The sequence below is a fragment of the Schistocerca nitens genome, chromosome 3 (assembly GCF_023898315.1).
Source record: "Schistocerca nitens isolate TAMUIC-IGC-003100 chromosome 3, iqSchNite1.1, whole genome shotgun sequence".
NCBI lineage: Eukaryota > Metazoa > Arthropoda > Insecta > Orthoptera > Acrididae > Schistocerca > Schistocerca nitens.
Genome location: NC_064616.1, coordinates 292,307,404 through 292,329,029, shown reverse-complemented (window position 1 = coordinate 292,329,029; position 21,626 = coordinate 292,307,404). Strand labels below are relative to the sequence as shown.

The 21,626-nt window shown below is 41.6% G+C and overlaps 1 protein-coding gene across 1 annotated transcript in view; it reads right to left on the bottom strand.

Moving 5' to 3' along the window:
* The window catches only part of LOC126248260 (Hermansky-Pudlak syndrome 3 protein homolog), a 176,733-nt gene that overhangs the window by 116,633 nt on the left and 38,474 nt on the right, over positions 1–21,626 (bottom strand). The window contains exon 5 of the mRNA XM_049949111.1: positions 6,791–7,074. Within this exon, the coding sequence (XP_049805068.1) occupies positions 6,791–7,074 (284 nt within the window). The remainder of the gene's footprint in view (positions 1–6,790; positions 7,075–21,626) is intronic.

Sequence of the window (21,626 nt, the reverse complement as noted above, 5' to 3'; positions counted from 1 at the left end):
GATCAACACAATCATATGCCTTAGTTAAATCAAAAAATATGCCAAGCGTTCAAAAGCTTTTGTTTAGCCCATCCAGTGCGTCACAGAGAAAAGAGAATATAGCATTTTCAGTTGTTAAACAGCTTCTAAGGCCGAACTGTACATTTGATAGCAAATCGTGTGATATAAAATAATCAATTATCCTTACACACACAGCCTTTTCAATAACTTTTGCAAACACTGATGGCATAGAAATAGGTCTAAAATTATCTACATTATCCCTTTCTCCCTTTTTATAAAGCAGCTTTACTACTGAGTACTTTAATCGCTCAGGAAACTGACCATTCCTAAAGGATAAATTACAAATATGGCTAAATACATGGCTAACATGTGTAGCACAGTACTTTAATATTCTGCTAGACACTCCATCATAACCATGAGAGTCCTTAGTCTTCAGTGATCTAATCATTGACTCAATCTCCCTCTTGTCTGTAGTACAGAGGAGTATTTCAGACATCAATCTCGGAAAGGCATTTGCCAAGAAAGTTATATGATTTCCTGTAGAAACTACATTTTTATTTAATTCACCAGCAATGCTCAGAAAATGATTGTTAAATACTGTACATATGTCTGATTTATCAGTAACAGAAATATTTTTACTGCAAACTGACTTTATATCGTCGAACTTGTGCTGCTGACCAGACACTTCCTTCACAACTGACCATATCGTTTTAATTTTATCATGTAAATTAACTATTTTTTTGCATACCACAAACTCTTTGCCTTCCTAACAACATTTTATGCACCTTACAATACTGTTTGTAATGGGCTACTGTAGATTGATTGTGACTACTCCTAACATTTTGATATAATTTCCGCTTTGTTCTACAAGATATCCTTATCCCACTAGTCAGCCACCCAGGCTGCCTATAACTGCTAGTACCCCATTTAGAACGTTTTAATGAAAAGCAACTCTCAAAGAGCATGAGAAATGAGTTACGGAAAGCACTGTATTTATCATCTATGTTATTGGCACTATAAACATCCTGCCACTCTTGTTCCTTGACAAGGTTTAAAAAACTCTCTATTGCTGTTGGATTAACTTTCTTACATAGTTTGTAATTAAATATGACATTGGTTTGAGTACAAAAGCTTTTTAGTGTTAAAATTTGTGCATCATGATCTGAAAGGCCATTCATGCTTTTACTAACAGAATGCCCATCTAATAATGAAGAATGAATAAAAATATTGTCTATGGCTGTGCTACTGTTCCCCTGCACCCTAGTTGAAAAAAACACAGTCTACATCAGATGATATGAATTTAGGAGATCTACCAACATCCTTTTTCTTGCACCATCATATACAAAATTTATATTGAAGTCACCACATATAACTAGTTTCTGGTACTTCCTACAAAGTGAATCAAGAACCCTTTCAACACTTAACAAGTACTGGGTATAAATATAGTTCAAAACACAAAATTATTAGGACTCACCACTTACTGTAGGAACACCACATTGCTACCACACCTAGCAAACTAAATTCAGCCATATTTATTCTCAAAACATTAAACCACTAGCAGCAGATGATGTTATGTGAATGGTGTATTTCTCATATTTTAACGCTATCATAAACTACGGTATAGAAATATTACGTCAGTCAAGTGATGCAATTAAAATCTTCAAACTGCAAAAAGTGACAATTAGAATAATGCCTAAAGTATTCACTTTTTTGGAAAATATTCCATTCCAAATGGAATATAACTGAATATGAATCTCACATCTTTGATTCAACAATCTAAAAATTATCCCCTCATAAGAACAAATCTAGGGAAACTAACAAGTTGTGGAGAATAATGCCAGAAAGCTTTCACAAGATATGTCATATTCCAAAAATGTTGGGTTGAACCTAAAAATTACACATCTGAAAGAGAAAACAAAAATCAGAACTACTGAGTAGGATACCAACAAAAACAGTGTCCCATTAATACTCCTTGAAGTGGCGAAACATGGTATAAACTTTTGAACAGTTTTATTCAACCTTAATATCATTTACAACATTTTGCTTAGTACATCTCAAATATTAATGAATTTACTGCATTAAGTTTGAACAAAAATTAAATTTGAGCAAAATGGGTTCTGAAATTTATATTTCTGAGGTTTGTTAAGTAAAGTATAGCTTTGGGCCATTAGCCTAGAGGGCTGGGGGATAAAAAGTTGAGAACATTCTAGTTCCTGGGGAAGACATCTTTTTGACCTTGAAATTTGACAATTCTTCCCCCCCTTCCCCACCCCCCCTTCTTCTTGTACAGAAGACTTCATTATGGGTTCTGAAATTTATATTTCTGAGGTTTGTTAAGTAAAGTATAGCTTTGGGCCATTAGCCTGGAGGGCTGGGGGATAAAAAGTTGAGAACATTCTAGTTCCTGGGGAAGACATCTTTTTGACCATGAAATTTGACAATTCTTCCCCCCCCTCCCTTCTTCTTGTGCAGAAGGCTTCATTTGCTTTTCTTCAGAGTTTACTACACTGGGGGAAAAAAAAAACGCTTTGTTGGGTAAAACTGCACGTAGAATCAGCAAGCCAACTGGAGTCTCTTATTGCGCACAGTAAAATGATACACTACTGTAAGTGAAGGGAACGTTCTTGTGGGAATTGGGGATGGATGATGGGCTCGTGTATACTGCTGCTATGTTTGTGTTGTACAAGGAATTTGAGCTTCACAGTACTGGGCCCTACCTGCAGATCAGAAAGGGGTATACGAAGACGACACAGAAAAAAGCGTGAGGCCACTATTTCGGCAGTGAAAATGTGCATATGGTATATTTGGCTGGGAATGCACTGCTCTGTACAGATTCAATTCATCTTGACCAGACAATGGGGTTGAAACCGCCACCACACCGAGGAATCTGCATAATTTCCCAAGAATATTGTGACACGGGTCTACAGTTATGATGTTGAGAGCAAGGTTCAGTCTCCCAAATGGATCAGGAAAGGTTCTCCATGACCAAGAAAAGCTCACTAGGTCAGATCAAATGTCAAAGCCATGCTGATAGTTTTCTTTGACTTTGAAGGAGTAGTTCATCATGTATTCGCATCACAGAGACAAACTGTTAATCGATGATACTATCAGGATACAGTGGGATGTCTGCGAGAAAATGTGAGAAGCAAATGGCCTGAAATTTGGTGAGACAATTCATGGCTCTTGCATCACGATAATGCAACAGCACTTTCATCCTTGTTGATGCGTGACTATTGTACAAAAAAACGAAATCACTGTGCTGCCTCATACTCCGTGCTCTCAAGACCTGGCCCCTGTGGACTTTTTTTTTATTTCCAAAGTTGAAAAACCTGTTGAAAGGATGAAGATTTGCAATGACAGACGAGATTATAGAAAATTCACAGATAACACTTCACGTGATCCAGCAAGAGGCATACCAAGACTGCTTGCGGAAGTGGAAATGGCATTGGGAGCAATGCATCAATGAGGCAGGAGAGTATTTCGAAGGAGGCTGTGTACAATAAGTAAAAGGTAAGTGCAAACAATTTTGTGGACAAAGTTCCAGAATTTTTTGAATAGACCTTGTACAAAGAACACCCCTGATACAATAGTAACAGAAAATGCTAGTGTCTGCACACTCCCGTGCACCCCCTCCTACATTCTAGCAGTGATCAAATGTGGTGATATTATGTGTTTTGCCTGTCCTGTACTTGGCTGTCACACTGGTACCCAGTAAAAAGTTTTTTCTAGTCCTCTGTGTGAATCATGTGGCAGGGAGTACTACCCATCCTGCCACATATAGGGTTTCTTCCCATTCCACTTGCATAAGGAACATGGGAGGATGACTAAACAAGCCCTTATGAGCCGCGATCAGTCTAATCTTGTCGTTCTGGTCCATTTGTGAGGGATATGTAGAGTATCATAGAATATGCTTACATTCTTTCCTTAATACTGGATCTCGAAGCTTTGTATGCAGGCTTTCACAGGATACTTCACATCTATCTGCCATTTCACATTTTTAAGCATTTTGGGATTCTTTCTTGAGAGTCAGACAAACCTGTGACCATACTTGCTGAACTTTTTTGCATACATTTAATACTCCCTGTTTGCCTTAGTCTGTATGCATCACACACACTTTGGTAGTTTTCCACGATGAGATGCATGAGTGTTCTGTAACATGTACCTTTTGTAGAGTGACTGCATTTTTTGCAGTATCCTACCAATGAACTGAGTCTGCCACCTGTTTTACCTATGACTAAGCCCACTTGATCATTCCATTTCATGTCCCCACAAGCTGTTACACTTTATTTATATTTATTTATTTATTTATATTTATTTACTCTCTATCACAAAAGAAGGAATGCTTGGTTCCAGAAACATTCATCACATTATTTTTATAAGTTAACTGATTCTTCATGTGACTCATTGATATTATAGTCAAATGATAATACATTTCTGTATACTGTGAAGTGCACAATTTTATATTTCCAAACATTTAACACAAGTTATCAACATTTGAGGCACTCTGGAACCTTATCAAGATCTAACTGGATATTTGTGAAGTGTTTACTCCATTATAGGTAACACACCAGACACCACACCTACCTTTAATTCAATTACACATGATTGTAAACTGCATGTGTAGGCTTGCATACCTCCATGGACTAGCTCCACAACTAATGGCGAACATTTACTACCACTGGAGAAGCTGTAGTACCTCAAGCTTTACATAGCAGTACCACAACAATCCTCATCTTCACAGTTCATTCGCAATATTTCTTAAGAGTTTAATGGTTTTCTAATTTCATCTGTTTTCTGTATAACTAATTTACAGACCTGCTTATTCCACTCTCTTAACCTCAACCCAGAGTTTTGAGTGAGATTCCCTGCAAATTCTTTTAAGTTTTTACTCTTCCCCTTTCTCTATCTTACTCGCTACCACAAAAGAAGGAATGCTTGGTTCCAGAAACATGAGAAATAATTATATATTACTTATACTTGTAAGTAACTGAAAACATGTTTATCTATTTTCCTGTAATATCTGTAGAAAAGTATACACTATGTGATCAAAAGTATCCGGGCACCCCAAAAACATTTGTTTTTCGTATTAAATGGATTCTGCTGACATCTACTACTAGGTACTCCATATCAGCGACCTCAGTAGTCATTAGACATCATGAGAGAGCAGAATGGGGAGCTCTGTGGAACTCACGGACTTCGAACGTAGTTAGGTGATTGGGTGTCACTTGTGTCATAAGTCTGTATGTGAGATTTCCACACTCCTAAACATCCCTACGTCCACTGTTTCTGATGTGATAGTGAAGTGGAAATGTGAAGGGACACATACAGCACAAAAGTGTACAGGCCGACCTTGTCTGTCGACTGAGAGAGACCGCCGACAGTTGAAGAGGGTCGTAATGTGTAATAGGCAGACATCTATCCAGACCATCACACAGAAATTCCAAACTGCATCAGGATCCACTGCAAGTACTATTACAGCTGGGCAGGAGGTGAGAAAACTTGGATTTCGCAGTCGAGCACCTGTTCATATGCCACACATCATGCCAGTAAATACCAAATGACACCTTGCTTGGTGTGAGGAGTGTAAACATTGGACGACTGAACAGTGGAAAAACGTTGTGTGGAGTGACAAATCACGGCACACAATGTGGCCATCCAATAGCAGGGTGTGGTTATGGCAAATGCCCAGTGAATGTCTTCTGCCAGTGTATGTGGTGCCAACAGTAAAATTCGGAGGCACTGGTGTTATGTTGTGGTTGTGCTTTTCATGGGGGGCTTGTACTCCTTGTTGTTTTGCATGGCACTATCACAGCACAGGCCTACATTGATGTTTTAAGCACCTTCTTGCTTCCCACTATTGAAGAGCAATTTGGGGATGGTGACTGCATCTTTCAACACATTCGAGCACCTGTTCATAATGCACGGCCTGTGGCGGAGTGGTTACACAACAATAACATCCCTGCAATGGACTGGCCTGCATATAATCCTGACCTGAATCCTATAGGACACCTTTGGGATGTTTTGGAACGCCAACTTTATGCCAGACCTCACCGAATGACATCAATACCTCTCCACAGTGCAGCTCTCCATGAAGAATGGGCTGTCATTCCCCAAGAAATCTTCCAGCACCTGATTGAACATATGCCTGTGAGTGCAAATTGTCATCAAGGCTAAGGGTGGGCCAACACCATATTGAATTCCAACATTACTAATGGAGGGCACTTGTAAGTCAGTTTCAGCCAGGTGTCCGGATACTTTTGATCACATACTGTACCTCTATCTTTCACTTACATTCTCTAAATATCACTACCAAATTCACGAACAACATTCCAAAAACAAATTTACTTGCATCAGTATTATGCGGATAGCATATTGGGACACAGTCGAGCACGACCATAAACAAATGAGTTAGACTGCCTGAGAGGAGAGGGTGTTGAGGGGGAACAAGCCCCACCTATCTCTCGCATGGCTGCCAGCCTACATTTGCATTCTATGCTTCCACAAAAGCAGAGCTGACATACTAATGGTCATAGGGATTGCTGATTCCTTGTGTTGTGGTGAGAGTTGCATTTGAATCCCTTCATACACCAAAAAACAAGCAATTCACAAGACAAACTAAACTGGAATACACAAAGAATTTGGCGATGGCTACAGTGCAACTGTTTGCTGCAGTTTGCAGAGGTAGTTTAGGCTTGACCTCTACCAGTATCTTGTGCAACCACAGTTCATAAAACTGCCATGATATAGTGTCTGCATAATAGCCAAGAATAATATTTTATTTTTCACATACCTCAGATGGTGATGAACACTTCACATTAATTGTCATTTCCAAAGGAGCTACTTTAAATGGCATGTTTCTATATGGTGTGCCATCATTTGTTGAAGTATTTGTTGAACAATGACCCTGCTGAGTTGTTATTCCTGGCAGGTGGATAGTAAGAGGAAATGAATTATTGTGGAGCTTCTCAACCCAGTTGTCTTCAAAAGCATTTCTGCCTTTTGCTAAATTTTTATTGAATTCTGCTTCCAGCAGAGAATCCCAATTAATTTCAGAATCTGTTTCTTTCTTGGTCCCTGAAAATGGAGACAGAATAAAACTAACTCAATCTCTAATTGTCTTAACATTGATTTTTTTTTCAAAGCAGAAGAGTGTATTTTACAGAAAATAATCAGTCATTTGGGTGCTATCACTTGAGAAGAGAGCTGTCTTACCTAACAAGTGTGCAAAGACATATAATTAAGTAATTATACAAATTCTCAAAGTTTCACTATCCCGGACAACAGAACATACTATGTATGACTGCACAATTTACTTTGAGTCATTATACCAGAAAATTAAATACAAAAAATTTAGACATCATTAAAGCTTTAACAACATCAAAGATCATACTGCAGGTATGTTTTGTAGCTTTCACTGAGTAGTAGTCTGATTTTATGCATGTGAAACAAAACAGAATGTAAATGCACAATGTTGATAACTTATTGTCAACAGAAGTAGCTTCATTCATGTGAATTCTACCAACAGCTTTGATAAATCTGATTAAGTTCTCAAATAATTCATTACTCAGCAACACAGCCATAAAGAATAAATACATTAAAGTTCGAATAAAAACACGACCAAGAACCAGACACAAGGGAGCACTCCCTGGACTGGAAAAGCTGAATCATATCCTTCACCAGGGATTGATTACCTATCATCATGTCCGGAAATGAGGAACATCCTACCCAAGATCCCCTTCACCACTCCTAAAGTTGTATTCCTTCACACACACACACACCCTACACAAGGTCACAGGGATTACATCCCCGTGGAAGACCCAGGTGCAAGATATGTCCAATCCACCCACCCAGCACTTCCTACCCTGTTCCTGGCACAGGCTTCTCCTATCCCATCAGAGGCAGGGCCACTTGTGCCCTGCCAGCAACTATGTCATGTACCAACTCTGCTGCAATCACTGTACAACTTTTTATGCTGGTGTGACAACACACTACCTGTCTGCCAGAGTGAATGGCTGCTGCCAAACTGCGGCCAGGAACAAAGTTGACCACTCAGTTGTACAACATGCAGCTGAGCACAAATTGCTTGATTTCAATGGCTGCTTCACAGTCTGGACCACCTGGAGGCTTCATTCCACCACCAGCTTTTCTGAACTATGCAGATGGCAACACATCCTCTGTCCTGCCACTCCTTCACAAACCACATTACCTTCCATGTGCGCTGCACCCTACCAGCTATAGTACCCATGCACCTGTCACCTCTCTCTCTGGATTCCTAGCTAGCAAACCTGATACCTCACTCCAAGCCAACAGCAACCCACCCCAATCCCTCTTCCTGCCTCCTGCCTCTCCCGTCTCTATTCAGCTGACACTAGTCCAACTGCCAAAATGCAATCCTGGCATTATGCATCCAGCTGGCACAATGTAAGAACACAGGTGTGTGTGTATGTGTGTGTGTTTTTGTTTCTTTACATATACACGCATGCATGCACGCGCATGGCGCCCCCCCCCCCTCCACATACTTTTTTTTCCAGTTGAAGCATCAAATTTTATCCAATTTACACCTCCGCAAAATGATATCCTGTGTATTTTTCTGTTACTGTTACCTTTATTTGAGTATTAGGACATAACATGAACTTCTTACACATGTAAGCAGCCACTTTGCTTCATCCATGATAAAAATAAAGCAAACAGAAAATAATAATGGGTACAGCAAGATTTTTTGTATCAAATGAGGTACAAAAAACACAACAGGTAGGCTACACTAGATTGCACATTATGCTATGCACAGTAATTCCATTCTGTACTTTTAATTTCTAGGCTTACCATATGATAGCCGATATGTACACGTGCAAACAATGTTCACTTTAAAGGAGATGTGGACATCTAGCATTTACAGACACTTTATCACTCACTGGATCGTGCTTCACTGGACCCTACGCAACACACCTGCATCTACCATTGCCAAAGAGGCATGTGCGTGAGCCATTAGGTCATGTGCAATACTATAAATCTGTTCCTTTAAGTGCCCCCACAAATAAGAATCTAGCAGATTAAGGTCCAGGGAACATGGGGACCAGAACACTGGACCTCCACGACCAATACATTTCCCTGGAAATGCTTCATTTAGATAGTTACACACACACACACACACACACACACACACACACACACACACACACACACACACAATCTAAAGTGTGACTGACAGAGCACCATCTTGCTGAAACCATAGCTGTTATCGAACACCAATTGGAACATTTTCTAATGCAGCAGGCAAATTAATACAAAGAAATGTATGATACATGGGCACATTCAACTTGTCTGGCAATAGGTAAGGGCCAAAAAGCACTCCTCCCACAATTCCAGCCAACAGGTTTATGTCAAAGCGTGCCTGAAAGCCATATTCTTGGGTGACATGCTGGTTGTGTTCTGAGCAATAACAGCTATTTTGGAGGTTGAAAATACCTTCATGAGTGAAGCTAGATTTGTCAGTCCATATCACTTTATTTATAAAATTTTTATTATCTTCCACTTGGTGCAAAAGCCATTCACAAAATTGTACTGTCAAACCTGGTCTTCTGACAACTGGTGTTGAGTTAACATGTAATGATATGGCTGCAGTTCATTGTCGTGCAACATGGCAACAACCAGTCTTTGAGACATCTGGAACTTCCTACCAATATCATGTGTACTTTTCCAAGTTAACTGGTGAACGGTTTCAAGATTCATGTCCTCCCATCGTGCAGCATGCACACTAGCAGCAGCAGAAGCAGCAGCAGCTTGGTTATCAGACACACCCAGCACCAAAAGCATATTGACGTATTCATCATTTGTGTACCCCATTGGGAAGCCACCCTAGGTGAACTTGGAAGATCAGTTATGGTTGTGCACTGTATGATTAGTAGCTGCATGTAAGCAGTTTAATGGAATCCACTGTTGTGTGATAGGCTATTGCCATGTGACAAAATGATGTCCTGCTTATAAAAGATGAGAACTAGGGAATGAATGGCTAAAAAATAAAAAAGGAACCTGATGAGGATTCAAACCATAGCTCCATGGTGGATGTGGGTTTGATGTCCCAGCAGTCTACTCAGGGAGCTACAATGGCTGGTACAGTAGTGAGAGGTGATAAACGTTCCTCTGTACATTCCTTATGCAGCACAACGTTACAGTGTTGTCAGCTCCTTGTTTTGATACATGTGTTTTCAAAATGCACCCGATCTGATTTTGCTACATAAACTTTTGTCTTGAAACTGGATGAGGAATCACATGCCCACCTCTGAGTGTGGCATTTTTTCTTCACCCTGTATATTAATGATCTAGTGGATAACACTGGAAGTTCCAGGAGGCTGTTAAGACGCACACTTTTTCAATTAGTTTTTGAATACTGCTGTTAAGTCTGGAATCCTTACCAGATCAGAGTAATAGAAGATCCAACAAAGAATGACACATTTGTGCTTGGGAGCATTTTATCAGTGAGGGAGCATTATGGAGATGCTCAACAAATTCCAGTGGCACACATTAAAAGAGAAAAGCTGCTCATCACAGAGAGGTTCACTACTGAAATTTTGAGATATTATGTTCCAGGAGGATATATTACTTCCTCCCATATGCTGCTCACAGAATGACCAGAATGAAAAATCAGAGAACTTGGAGCTAATACAGAGGGTTACTGAGTAACACTCTTCCCACTCACCATCTGTGAATGGAACAGGGAATGGGGGGGGGGTGGAAGGGGGGGGGGGGAGAGAAGCTAGGGGTACTAGAAGAAACTCTCTGTCGTATATTGTAAGGCGATTTTCAGGGTACAGGTTTAGAAGTATCTTAGTTAATAACAGAGAGCTTTCTCTTGTCGCATAAATTAACTACTTAGGTGGGCCTCACATATGTGCCTTTTGAAGTTGTGCGCATTTGTTAAATACCTATTTTCATAGCTACAACCACCCAGAGGTGTCTTGACTACGATTTTACAGAAGATAAAAGTAACCAAATCAATATTGTCATTCATGAGTAAATAATCTTTATGGCTTAAGCAGCAAGCTTTTACGTATCAAGTGAGTGTTTGGTGAGCACATAAATCACTGTTGACATCTACGACATTCTGCACTCATAAGATCTGTTTTACACTCTAAAAGGTGGAAAATATTATAGTGATGTTGATCACACACTACTTGCAAACTCCACTACATCACAGATAAAAGTTCTAGTTTTAGGTACATCATTTCACCTGCACAAATGCCAACAGTAACCTTTCGGTACTTCAAGTGCCCCTGCCATCCTCCAAAGCTACCTTCAACAGCTGCCTCAGAAAATCCCAGGATGCTGCAACTGACTAGACAAAATTATTATTTCGCAGTAGAATAGAAGGCTCAAAACCGAGACTTTGAGTGTCCTTGCAGCATAGGATTGAGACCTGTTGGGATGCCCTAAATGGGTCAAATGAGGACTATGGATGCTGCTACCCAGGTATGTGGCTGTGTGTGGGGGGGCATATGAGGGGTTTTTCAGATTATGCGACTCTCCATCCAACACATACAACAATAGCTGTATGAGACACCAACGTATCAGTGTAAAATCCAAAGAAATGACCCTTACATCTACGTACATACTTTGCAATCCACTATATGGAGCACGGCAGAGGGTACCACATATGATATTTCCTTTCCTGTTCCACTCACAAATATAGCGAGGGAAAAATGACGGCTTATGCCTCTGAATGAGTTCTAATTTCTCTCATCTTATCTTCACGATCCTTAAGCAAAATGTATGTTGGTGGCAGTATAATCGATCTTCAGTCAGCCTCAAATGCCAGTTCTCTATATTTCCGCAATAGCACATCATGAAAAGTGTTGTCTTTCCTCAATAGATTCCCAACTGAGTTCACGAAGCATCACCATAATACTTAAGTGCTGATTGAATGTACCAGTAACAAACGTAGCAGCACACCTCTGAATTGCCTTCGATGTTTTCTCTTCATCCAACTTGGTAGGGACCCCAAACACTCAAGCAGTTCACAAGAATGGGTCACACTAGTGTTCAATACATCTCCTTTATACATACACAAGTGGCCATTAAAATTGCTACACCACGAAGATGACGTGCTACAGACGCGAAATTTAACCGACAGTAAGAAGATGCTGTGATATGCAAATGATTAGCTTTTCAGAGCATTCACACAAGGTTGGCACTGGTGGCGACACCTACAACGTGCTGACATGAGGAGAGTTTCCAACCGATTTCTCATACACAAACAGCAGCCGACCGGCGTTGCCTGGTGAAACGTTGTGAGCAGTCGAGATGACAGGCATTTTATCTGCATGGTTGTAACAGATCGTGCAGCCATGTCTCGATCCCTGAGTCAACAGATGGGGAAGTTTGCAAGACAACAACCATCTGCACGAACAGTTCGACGACATTTGCAGCAGCATGGACTATCAGCTCGGTGACCAAGGCTGCGGTTACCCGTGACGCTGCATCACAGACAGGAGCGCCTGCGATAGTGTACTCAACGACGAACCTTGGTGCACGAATGACAAAATGTCATTTTTTTTGGATGAATCCAGGTTCTGTTTACACCATCATGATGGTCTCACCCGCATTTGGTGACATCGTGGTGAACGCAGATTGGAAGCATGTATTCATCATCGCTATACTGGTGTTTCACCCAGCGTGATGGTATGGGGTGCCATTGGTTACATGTCTCGGTCACCTCTTGTTCGCACTGACGGCACTTTGAACAGTGGACATTACATTTCAGATGTGTTACGACCCGTGGCTCTACCCTTCATTCGATCCCTGCGAAACCCTACATTTCAGCACGATAATGCACGACCGCATGTTGCAGGTTCTGTACGGGCCTTTCTGGATACAGAAAATGTTCGACTGCTGCCCTGGCCAGCACATACTCCAGATCTCTCACCAATTGAAAACGTCTGGTCAATGGTGGCCGAGCAACTGGCTCGTCACAATACGCCAGTCACTACTCTTGATGAACTGTGGTATCGTGTTGAAGCTGCATGGGCAGCTGAACCTGTACATGCCATCCAAGCTCAGTTTGACTCAATGCCCAGGCGTATCAAGGCCGTTATTACCGCCAGAGGTGGTTGTTCTGGGTACTGATTTCTCAGGATCTATGTACCTAGATTGCGTGAAAATATAATCACATGTCAGTTCTAGTATAATATATTTGTCCAATAAATACCTGTTTATCATCTGCATTTCTTCTTGGTGTAGCAATTTTAATGGCTAGTAGTGTATAAGAGCCAAAATTCTCCCAATAAAATGAAGTGGAGCAGTCGCCTTCTCTACTGCCAACCTGACAAAGTCATCCCACTGCGTATCACCATGCAATATTACGCCTCGTTATTTAATTGATATGATTGTGTCAAGCAGTACATTACTAATGCTGCATTCAAACATTACAGGATTTTTTTCCCTACTCATGTAAATTAATTTCTGTTTTTCTACATGTAGAGTGAGCTGTCATTCACCACACCAACTAGAAATTCTGTCTAAGTAATCTTGTATCCTCCTACAGTCACTCAATGACACACCAGTGTCATCAACAAACAACCATAAATTGCTGTTCACCATGTCCGTCAGATCATTTATCTATACTGAGAATAAGAGCGGTCTCATCAAACTTCCATGGGGTGCTCAAGACAATACTGTTGTCTGTGATGAACCCTCCCCATTGAGGATAATGTATTGGGTTCTACAACTCAAAAAGACTTTGAGCCACTCACATATCTGGAAACATATACCATATGCTTGTAATTTTGTTAACAGTCTGCAGTGAGGCACCAAGTCAAATAGTTTCTGGAAATCTAGGAATATGGAAATTGCCTGCTGCCCAGCATACATGGTATGTATGATATCATGTGAGAAAAGGGCAAGCTGGCTTTTGCATGAGCGATACTTTCTGAACCCATGTTGATATGTGCACAAAAGCCCCTCCATCTCAAGGAAATTTAATGTATTCAAAATAAGAATGTGTTCAAGAATTCCGCAGCAAACCAATGTAAAGAATATTGGTCTGTAATTTTGCAGTTCTGTTTTTTTACTCTTCTTATACACAGGAGTTTGCCTGTGCACTTTTCCAGTCACTTGGGACTTTGCGCTGGGCAAGAGATTTGTGATAAATGCAAGCCTAGTAAGGGGCCACAGCCGTAGAGTATTCTCTGTAAAACCAAATTAGGATCCTATCTGGAGCTGGGGACTCACTTCCAACTCTTTCAGTTGCCTCTCTATGCCAGATGTGCCTATTACTATGTCCTCCATATGGGAGTCTGTGTGACAGTCAAATAATGGTATGTTAGTATCATCCTCCTGTGTGAATGATTTCTTAAATGTGAAATTTAAAACTTCAACTTTCCTTTTACTGTCTTCCATTGCCACACCAGAATGATCAATGAATGGATAGAGCCCTTTGACTCGCTTAGTGATTTTATGTATGACCAGCATTTTCTTGGGTTCCCAGCAAGATCTTTCACTAAAGAATGATGATGGAAATTGTTGTATGCTTTGTGGATTGATCTTTTTAGGGATGCACAGATTTCTACTAACTTTTGTCTCTCAACATTTACGTGTTCTTTTTTAATCCAAAAGCACAGCAGTCTCTGTTTCCTCAGCATTTTCCGAATTTGATCATTAAATCATGGAGGGTGTTTCCATCCTTAATCCACTTACTTGACACTCGTGTCTCCAAAACATGATTTATAATTAGTTTAAATTTTGGCCATAGTTCCTTTATATCCATCATACTGGAACTGAACGATGTCCATTCATGTCTTAGTGGGATGCTAACAACTGCTTATCTACTTTTTCTAGTGTAAATACTCTTCCAGCCATCAACACAATGATGACATTATGATCACTAGTCCCTGTTTGTATACTGACACTGCCAATAATTTCAGGTCTGTTTATAGTTACAAGGTCTAAAATATTTCCATTGTGTGTGGGTTGTCTAACTGGTTGTTCACGGTAGTTTTCAGAAAATGTGTTCAAAACGACTTCACAACACTGTCTGTTTGTACCAATCTGTATTTGGTTGATTAGAGTTGTTGCCAACTAATACCAATTGTTCTGGCTATTTCTGTGCTACAGAGTGTAGACTTTCCTTGAATAATTCTACAATTGTTATGGCAGAATTAGGTGGCCAGTTAAAACATCTGATAATTGACTTGAGTTCACCATGGCCTGCTACTCATGTCCAGATAACTTCACAGTCATACTTAATTTTGACCTCAATAGACATAATATTTTCACTGACAGCAATGAACACTCCCCCTTCAATGGCAATTAATCTGTATTTTCAATATAATTCCACACCTTGCTAAATATTTTGGACTTTCTACTTTGGTTTCAGCCAGACCTTGGTTCTGTGAATAATTTTACATTTTAGTGCAACAACTTTCCTGGATGGCAGTAAGAACAGAAAATTTGCTTCGCATACTTTGCCAATTAATTGTTAAAATTTTGAAAGTCAAAGTGTGTCTACTTTGTACACAATCTGATTTTGCTCTCTGCTTATCAACTGGCACACGTTCATCCGAGGACCTCAAACTACTGCTTAGCCTAAAAAACCACCATGTGTACTTCACAAATACTCTGCTATCTGAGTAGCTACTTCCTATGTGTAGTGCATTCCTGGCCTATCAAGAGGAGTAATACAACTTTCCACTCCATAGCATATGTCCAGAAATCTGCAGCCATGATCATCACAGAATCAACAGAGCTTCTGGCTGAGACTGTTCACTTGGCTCCAAACCAAAGGAAGTCGATCAACTCTGTGTACAATGCTGCACAATGCGAGCTCTGCTTGCTAGCAGTGAGTGAGGCCAGCAGTCTTCACCACTTCCACCAGCTGCCCATATGAACACAGTATGGCCTCAGAACTTAAGGGACAGGTGTCATTGGTGCCAATATGAGCAACAACTTTCAGACTGCTGCACCCTTTACCTTCAATAGTCAAAAGCAGGGCTCCTCCACATCTCAGATGAGGCCTCCCCAGCAAACACACTGAGGGAACAATGGCATTCTTCCCAGTCCTGGACACTATCTAGGGAGACTCCATAATGCACCTAACATTGGAGATTCTTATAACCAGTAAAGCCCTCTGTCTGTGTGCCTTCTCAGACCTCACTGAAGGAGTGACCACCTGTCCAGTCACAGAGTGAATGTACGAGGCCAGACAGCCAGCCTCCACATTCATGCTCTGCTTCGTGCAATGTGACCATGTAACAACCAACCACTTACCCAGCAGTGAACGTAGACCCCAAAATGAGCCCCAACAGCAAAGCCTGTGGGCAAAACAAGAGACACCTGAGGTGTCCATGCATCATGCCACTTTCTCTGCTGCCACCATATCCTGAGGTAGCAGCCTGCAGATGGCTGACAGTGGCGATAATAGCCCCCAGCTGCTTGTGGACTGTGGTCAACTCCTCTTGTGCACACACACCATATCCATCCTACTAACATAGGAACTTACAGGTGACAGAATTAAAGTCCTAGTGATAAACTATTGAAGCATTGACAATGAAGTGTCAGAGTTTGAAGTGCTTGTGAAAGCAATGGAGTTTTCAAAATACTAAATACAGAAAGCTGGTTAAAACCCAAGATTGGTAGCAGTGAGATGTTTAGAAAAAATTAAGTGTATATCAAAAGGATAGACTAATAGGAAATAGCTGTGGTGTATTTGTCCCATTAGACAAGAAACTATAATACACCAAGATCGAAATTGAAACTGCATGTGAGTCTGTTTGGGCAAAAGTCAGTTTCAAGGATGGACATCAAGTTAAAACAAAAAATGCCTAAAATATAATTTCATTTAAAATTACAATTACTCTCTGCCATTTTTCACTCACATTCATCTACAATCATACCCAAACATGGTGTGCACAATGGAATTGATAATGATTATGAGGCAGTTGCAGCAGCAATGATTATCAAAGTAGAAAGGGCAACTAAAACAAGTAGAAAAAATTATATAATCAAAAAACTAGATAAAGAGGTAGTGTCATGCAAAATGTAGTGCCCTATGACTACAGTATCAACGGGTAACAACTGGAGCTGGTTAACTCATACAAAGACCTGGGTGTAACACTTTGCAGAAATATGAAATGGAATTACCACAAAGGCTCAGTCATAGGTAGAACAGGTGGCAGACTTCAGTTTATTGGTAGAATACTAGGGAAATTAGATATGCTCATACAAGACTTTGCTTGCAAAATACTTATGTGACCCATCCTAGAATACATCTCCACAGTGTAGGGCCCATATCAAATAACACTAACAGGGGATACTGAATATATAAAAATAAGAGTATCAGGCATAGTCACACATTTGTTTGGGACATGGGACGGCATCATGGATGTGCTGAAAAAGCTGAACTAATGGATGCTTGAATAATGACATAAACTATCCCCGGAGGGCCTACTTACAAAGTTTCTACAACCAGCTTTAAGTGAGGAATCCAGGAATATACTAAAACTACCTCTGTATCACTCCCACGAGAATTTCAAAGACAAGACTACACTGTTACTGCATACACAGAGGTATTGAAGCAAACATTCCTCCAACATTCCATACGTGAATGGAACAGGAAGAAGCCATAATAACTGATAATGTGGGAAGTACCCTCCACCATGCACATCACAGTATTTTGCAGAATGTGGTTGTGGATGTAGATATAAAGAGTGAAACTGGGTCTGACAGCATCACTTTCTGCCAAGACAGCAGACATAACACTTCAACTGTCCTGATTCATAAACCTCAGCTGTTAGAAGACTGCTCATCGGTCCCCCTTGTGGGCCTGTGGATGTGAACAGATACTGTCATTTGCAACTAAAGATGGACAAACAACAGATTACCTGAAACATTACTGAATGGACCACTGTAATGTGCAAACGAGTGACTAAATGTGTTGAGCACCCATTAACTGCAACATACACGTGACTAAATGTGGTTTGAGATCAAATTAAGTTGCTCCATCAGTTTAGTTCTGTTCCTTCAGATTCACATTTATAACGCTTCGGCCCACTTTAGCCTACTGCTCTAAGATTCTTATCATCACTGACAAGCAGCAAGCCTTTGGGTCATTTCATGATTTAGCATATCACTGTGCAGGAGCTGTGCTAGTCTGCTCTGGCTCTGTATTATTTCAAACACATTAAAGGAAAGTCCCTCCACAAAAACCAATGAATGTCTATTGACTGCCATGTCATCACCTGCCTTGTGGCATCATGCAGATGTGATATGGAGGGTGGTGATGTCAGCACCCGGCCGTTTTGCAGACTTTTGAGACCATGAAGTCACTACCATTCGGTCAAGTAGCTCCTCAATTGGCATCATGAAGCTGAGTGCACCCGTTACCAGTACTCCCACGAAGAAAAAATCATTGGCAGTACTGGTAATTGAACCCAGGTCCTCCGCCTGGCAGCCACATACACTGACCACTCAGCCACTGTGGCAGACTGGATTATACATAATGGAAGGTGTGGTGTCACCGCCAGACACCACGCTTGCTAAGTGGTAGCCTTTAAATCGTCCGCGGTTCGTTAGTATACGTCGGACCCGCGTGTTGCCACTATCAGTGATTGCAGACCGAGTGCCACCACACAGCAGGTCTAGAGAGACTTCCTAGCACTCGCCCGGTTGTACAACCGACTTTGCTAGCGATGGTTCACTGACAAAATACACTCTCATTTGCCGAGACGATACTTTAGCATAGCCTTCAGCTACGTCATTTGCTACGACCTAGCAAGGTGCCATTATCAGTTACTATTGATATTATGAATCATGTACCGTCAAGACCGACGTTCTTCATTAACGGATTAAAGTTAAGTATTCCACTAGCTACGTCCGTTTTTCTAAATTCTAATTTCCTTGTCCTGTTCCAGACCTCACGCCAGCCTGCGTCAGCTAAAACGCGTGCCTTTCGGCTCCCTCTGGTAACACGGTGTTGGCTCTCCTGCCAACCAAAACATTGGCGACGAGGCACAACCGCGTTCTTATCGATATTGCCCTGATTTACTTGTGTAATGGCTTCGCCAGAATCTCCAGATGTACTGTCCGAATTTTATCGCTTACAGAATCAGCAGACGCAGGCCTTACTGGATGCCCTTGGACAGCTCATCCAGGGTCAACGGGCAATGCAAAACGATGGGGCAGCCACCGCCCCACCGCTAACACAGCCACAACACGCTGTTGCACCAACTTTTCGACCTTTTGATGCTGCACTGGAAAGCTGGATGGAGTGGTCACGCCAATTTGGATTCCATCTCGCCACCTACAGAATTCAAGGTAACTAGCAGCAGCCTTTTTTGTTATCATCCGTCGGGGTGACCACGTACCGTGTGATAGTCAAATTATTTCCCCGACGCGACGTAGCAACTCTGTCCTACGATGAAATTTTGTCTGCATTAGATGCATATTTCAAAGAATCAGTCAATGTAGTTGTGAAAAGGTATACCTTCTTTTGTACAAAATGTACGGCAGGTCAGACTAATCGGGAGTGGGTTGCGACTTTGCAAGGCCTTACTAAGGATTGTGCTTTTGAGTGTCAATGTGGACTCCCTTATTCAGATACTATGGTACGTGATGCAATTGCACAGAACATTTCTGATGTTAGTATAAGGAAACAGATTTTGAAACTAGTCAATCCCTCCCTTCAACAAGTGATGGACATATTGGATCGGCAGGACACACTTGACTTTGCTCAGGAATCATTTGAAACTTCACCAGCCGTGTGTCAGGTTAACCGGCCCACCGGGCGAGCTGCACGAAGCAGTAAACAGCCCTCATGCCCGGCCGCACCGCTGCCGCCAGGCTCTCAGCCACGTGTGCCGCGCAGGCAAGCAAATGCAGTGCTAAAATCATGCCCGCGGTGTGCTACTAGACATTCGCGTGAGAACTGCCCGTCACGCCAGGCTATTTGCTTTTTCTGTAATAAAAAAGGACATGTTCAGAGTGTTTGCCAGAAAAAGCTCGGATCGGAAACTCACAACCATTCCCGGCCCTTTGCTTCGCGCCGAATTCGAACCAAGGATACTCAGGCTCGGGAAACTTCGCCCATGGAAATTCATGTAGTTCACTCCACTCCGCCCAGTGCCAGTCTCTCTAACAGTGACTGTGTTCATCCCACAAATAGTGTGTGTCGACATCGACGGAAATCCCGTCAAGTCGCAAGTGACTATGTACCAGTGTCAGTTCACGTTGCACAAGACAGTCGCTCTTGTCGTCAGCAGGATTATAAACTTTTTGTAGACTTGGACATTAACGGCAAAGTGATACCATTCCAGCTCAATACCGGAGCTGCAGTTTCACTGATCAATCAAGACACGTACAAACAGCTGGGCACACCTCCGTTGCGTGCCGCAAATGTTACGTTAATTAGCTATTCAGGTCAAAAGATCCCTGTGTTAGGACAGTGCAGCCTTCTTGCAACATACAAAGGACACACAAAACTTATGTCATTTTACATCCTTCGTTCTTCTTCTGCAGTGAACTTGTTTGGTTTCGATTTATTTCAGTTGTTTAACTTGTCTATAGTAAATCAGGTCCTATCAGTGAACCAGACTGTGCCTTCAGACAGTGTTTCTCGTCTATGTGAAGAATTTGCAGACATTTTTGCACCGGGCCTTGGTTACGCTACGAACTATAAAGCACATTTGGATCTGAAAGTAAACGCGCAACCGAAATTTTTCAGAGTGCGCAATGTTCCCCACGCATTGCATGATGAGGTCGCAAGAACATTACACGATTTGGAATCACAAGGTGTAATTGAACGTGTGCAGGCTTCTCCCTGGGCATCACCCTTAGTAATTTTGCCAAAACTTTCCGGAAAATTGAGACTTTGTGTGGACTTCAAGGCAACAGTGAATCCGCAACTACTGACTGCAACTTTTCCTTTACCCCGCCCGGAAGATCTTTTTGACAAACTGTGCCCGGGTAAATATTTTTCGAAGTTGGACCTAGCGGATGCGTACTTGCAAATACCGGTGGATGAAGACTCCCAGCACGTTTTGGTGGTTAACACGCATCTTGGTTTGTATCGATTCAAACGACTGTCATTCGGGTGTGCATCCGCCCCTGCATTGTTTCAGCAATATCTACAAACTGTTTGTGCATCGGTCCCTACTGCAGCACAGCAATATCTACAAACTGTTTGTGCATCGGTCCCTCTGCAGCAAACTATATGGACGATACTGTGATCTCCAGAAAGACTGAAGAAGAACATTTAGCCAATCTCAGAACATCATTTCAGGTCTTGCGACAAAATGGTCTTCGCTTGCGGAAGGACAAATGTGTGTTTTTTGCTCGTGACTTGCCCTACCTGGGACATGTACTCAACACCCAAGGCATACATCCTAGTCCCAAGCACCTCCGTGCCATACAAGACTTGCCTTCGCCGCAGAATTTGAAGCAGCTACAGAGTGTGCTGGGAAAAATCAACTATTATCATAAATATGTGCAGCTCCGCTTCATCGCTTACGCCGTAAAGGTGTTCCGTTCGTCTGGACGACGGAATGCGAACGTGCCTTTCGCCAGTTGAAATCGGCATTGCTTTCCAATACTTGCCTTACGCCATTCGATCCCCAGAAGCCCCTTTTGTTGATGGTGGATGC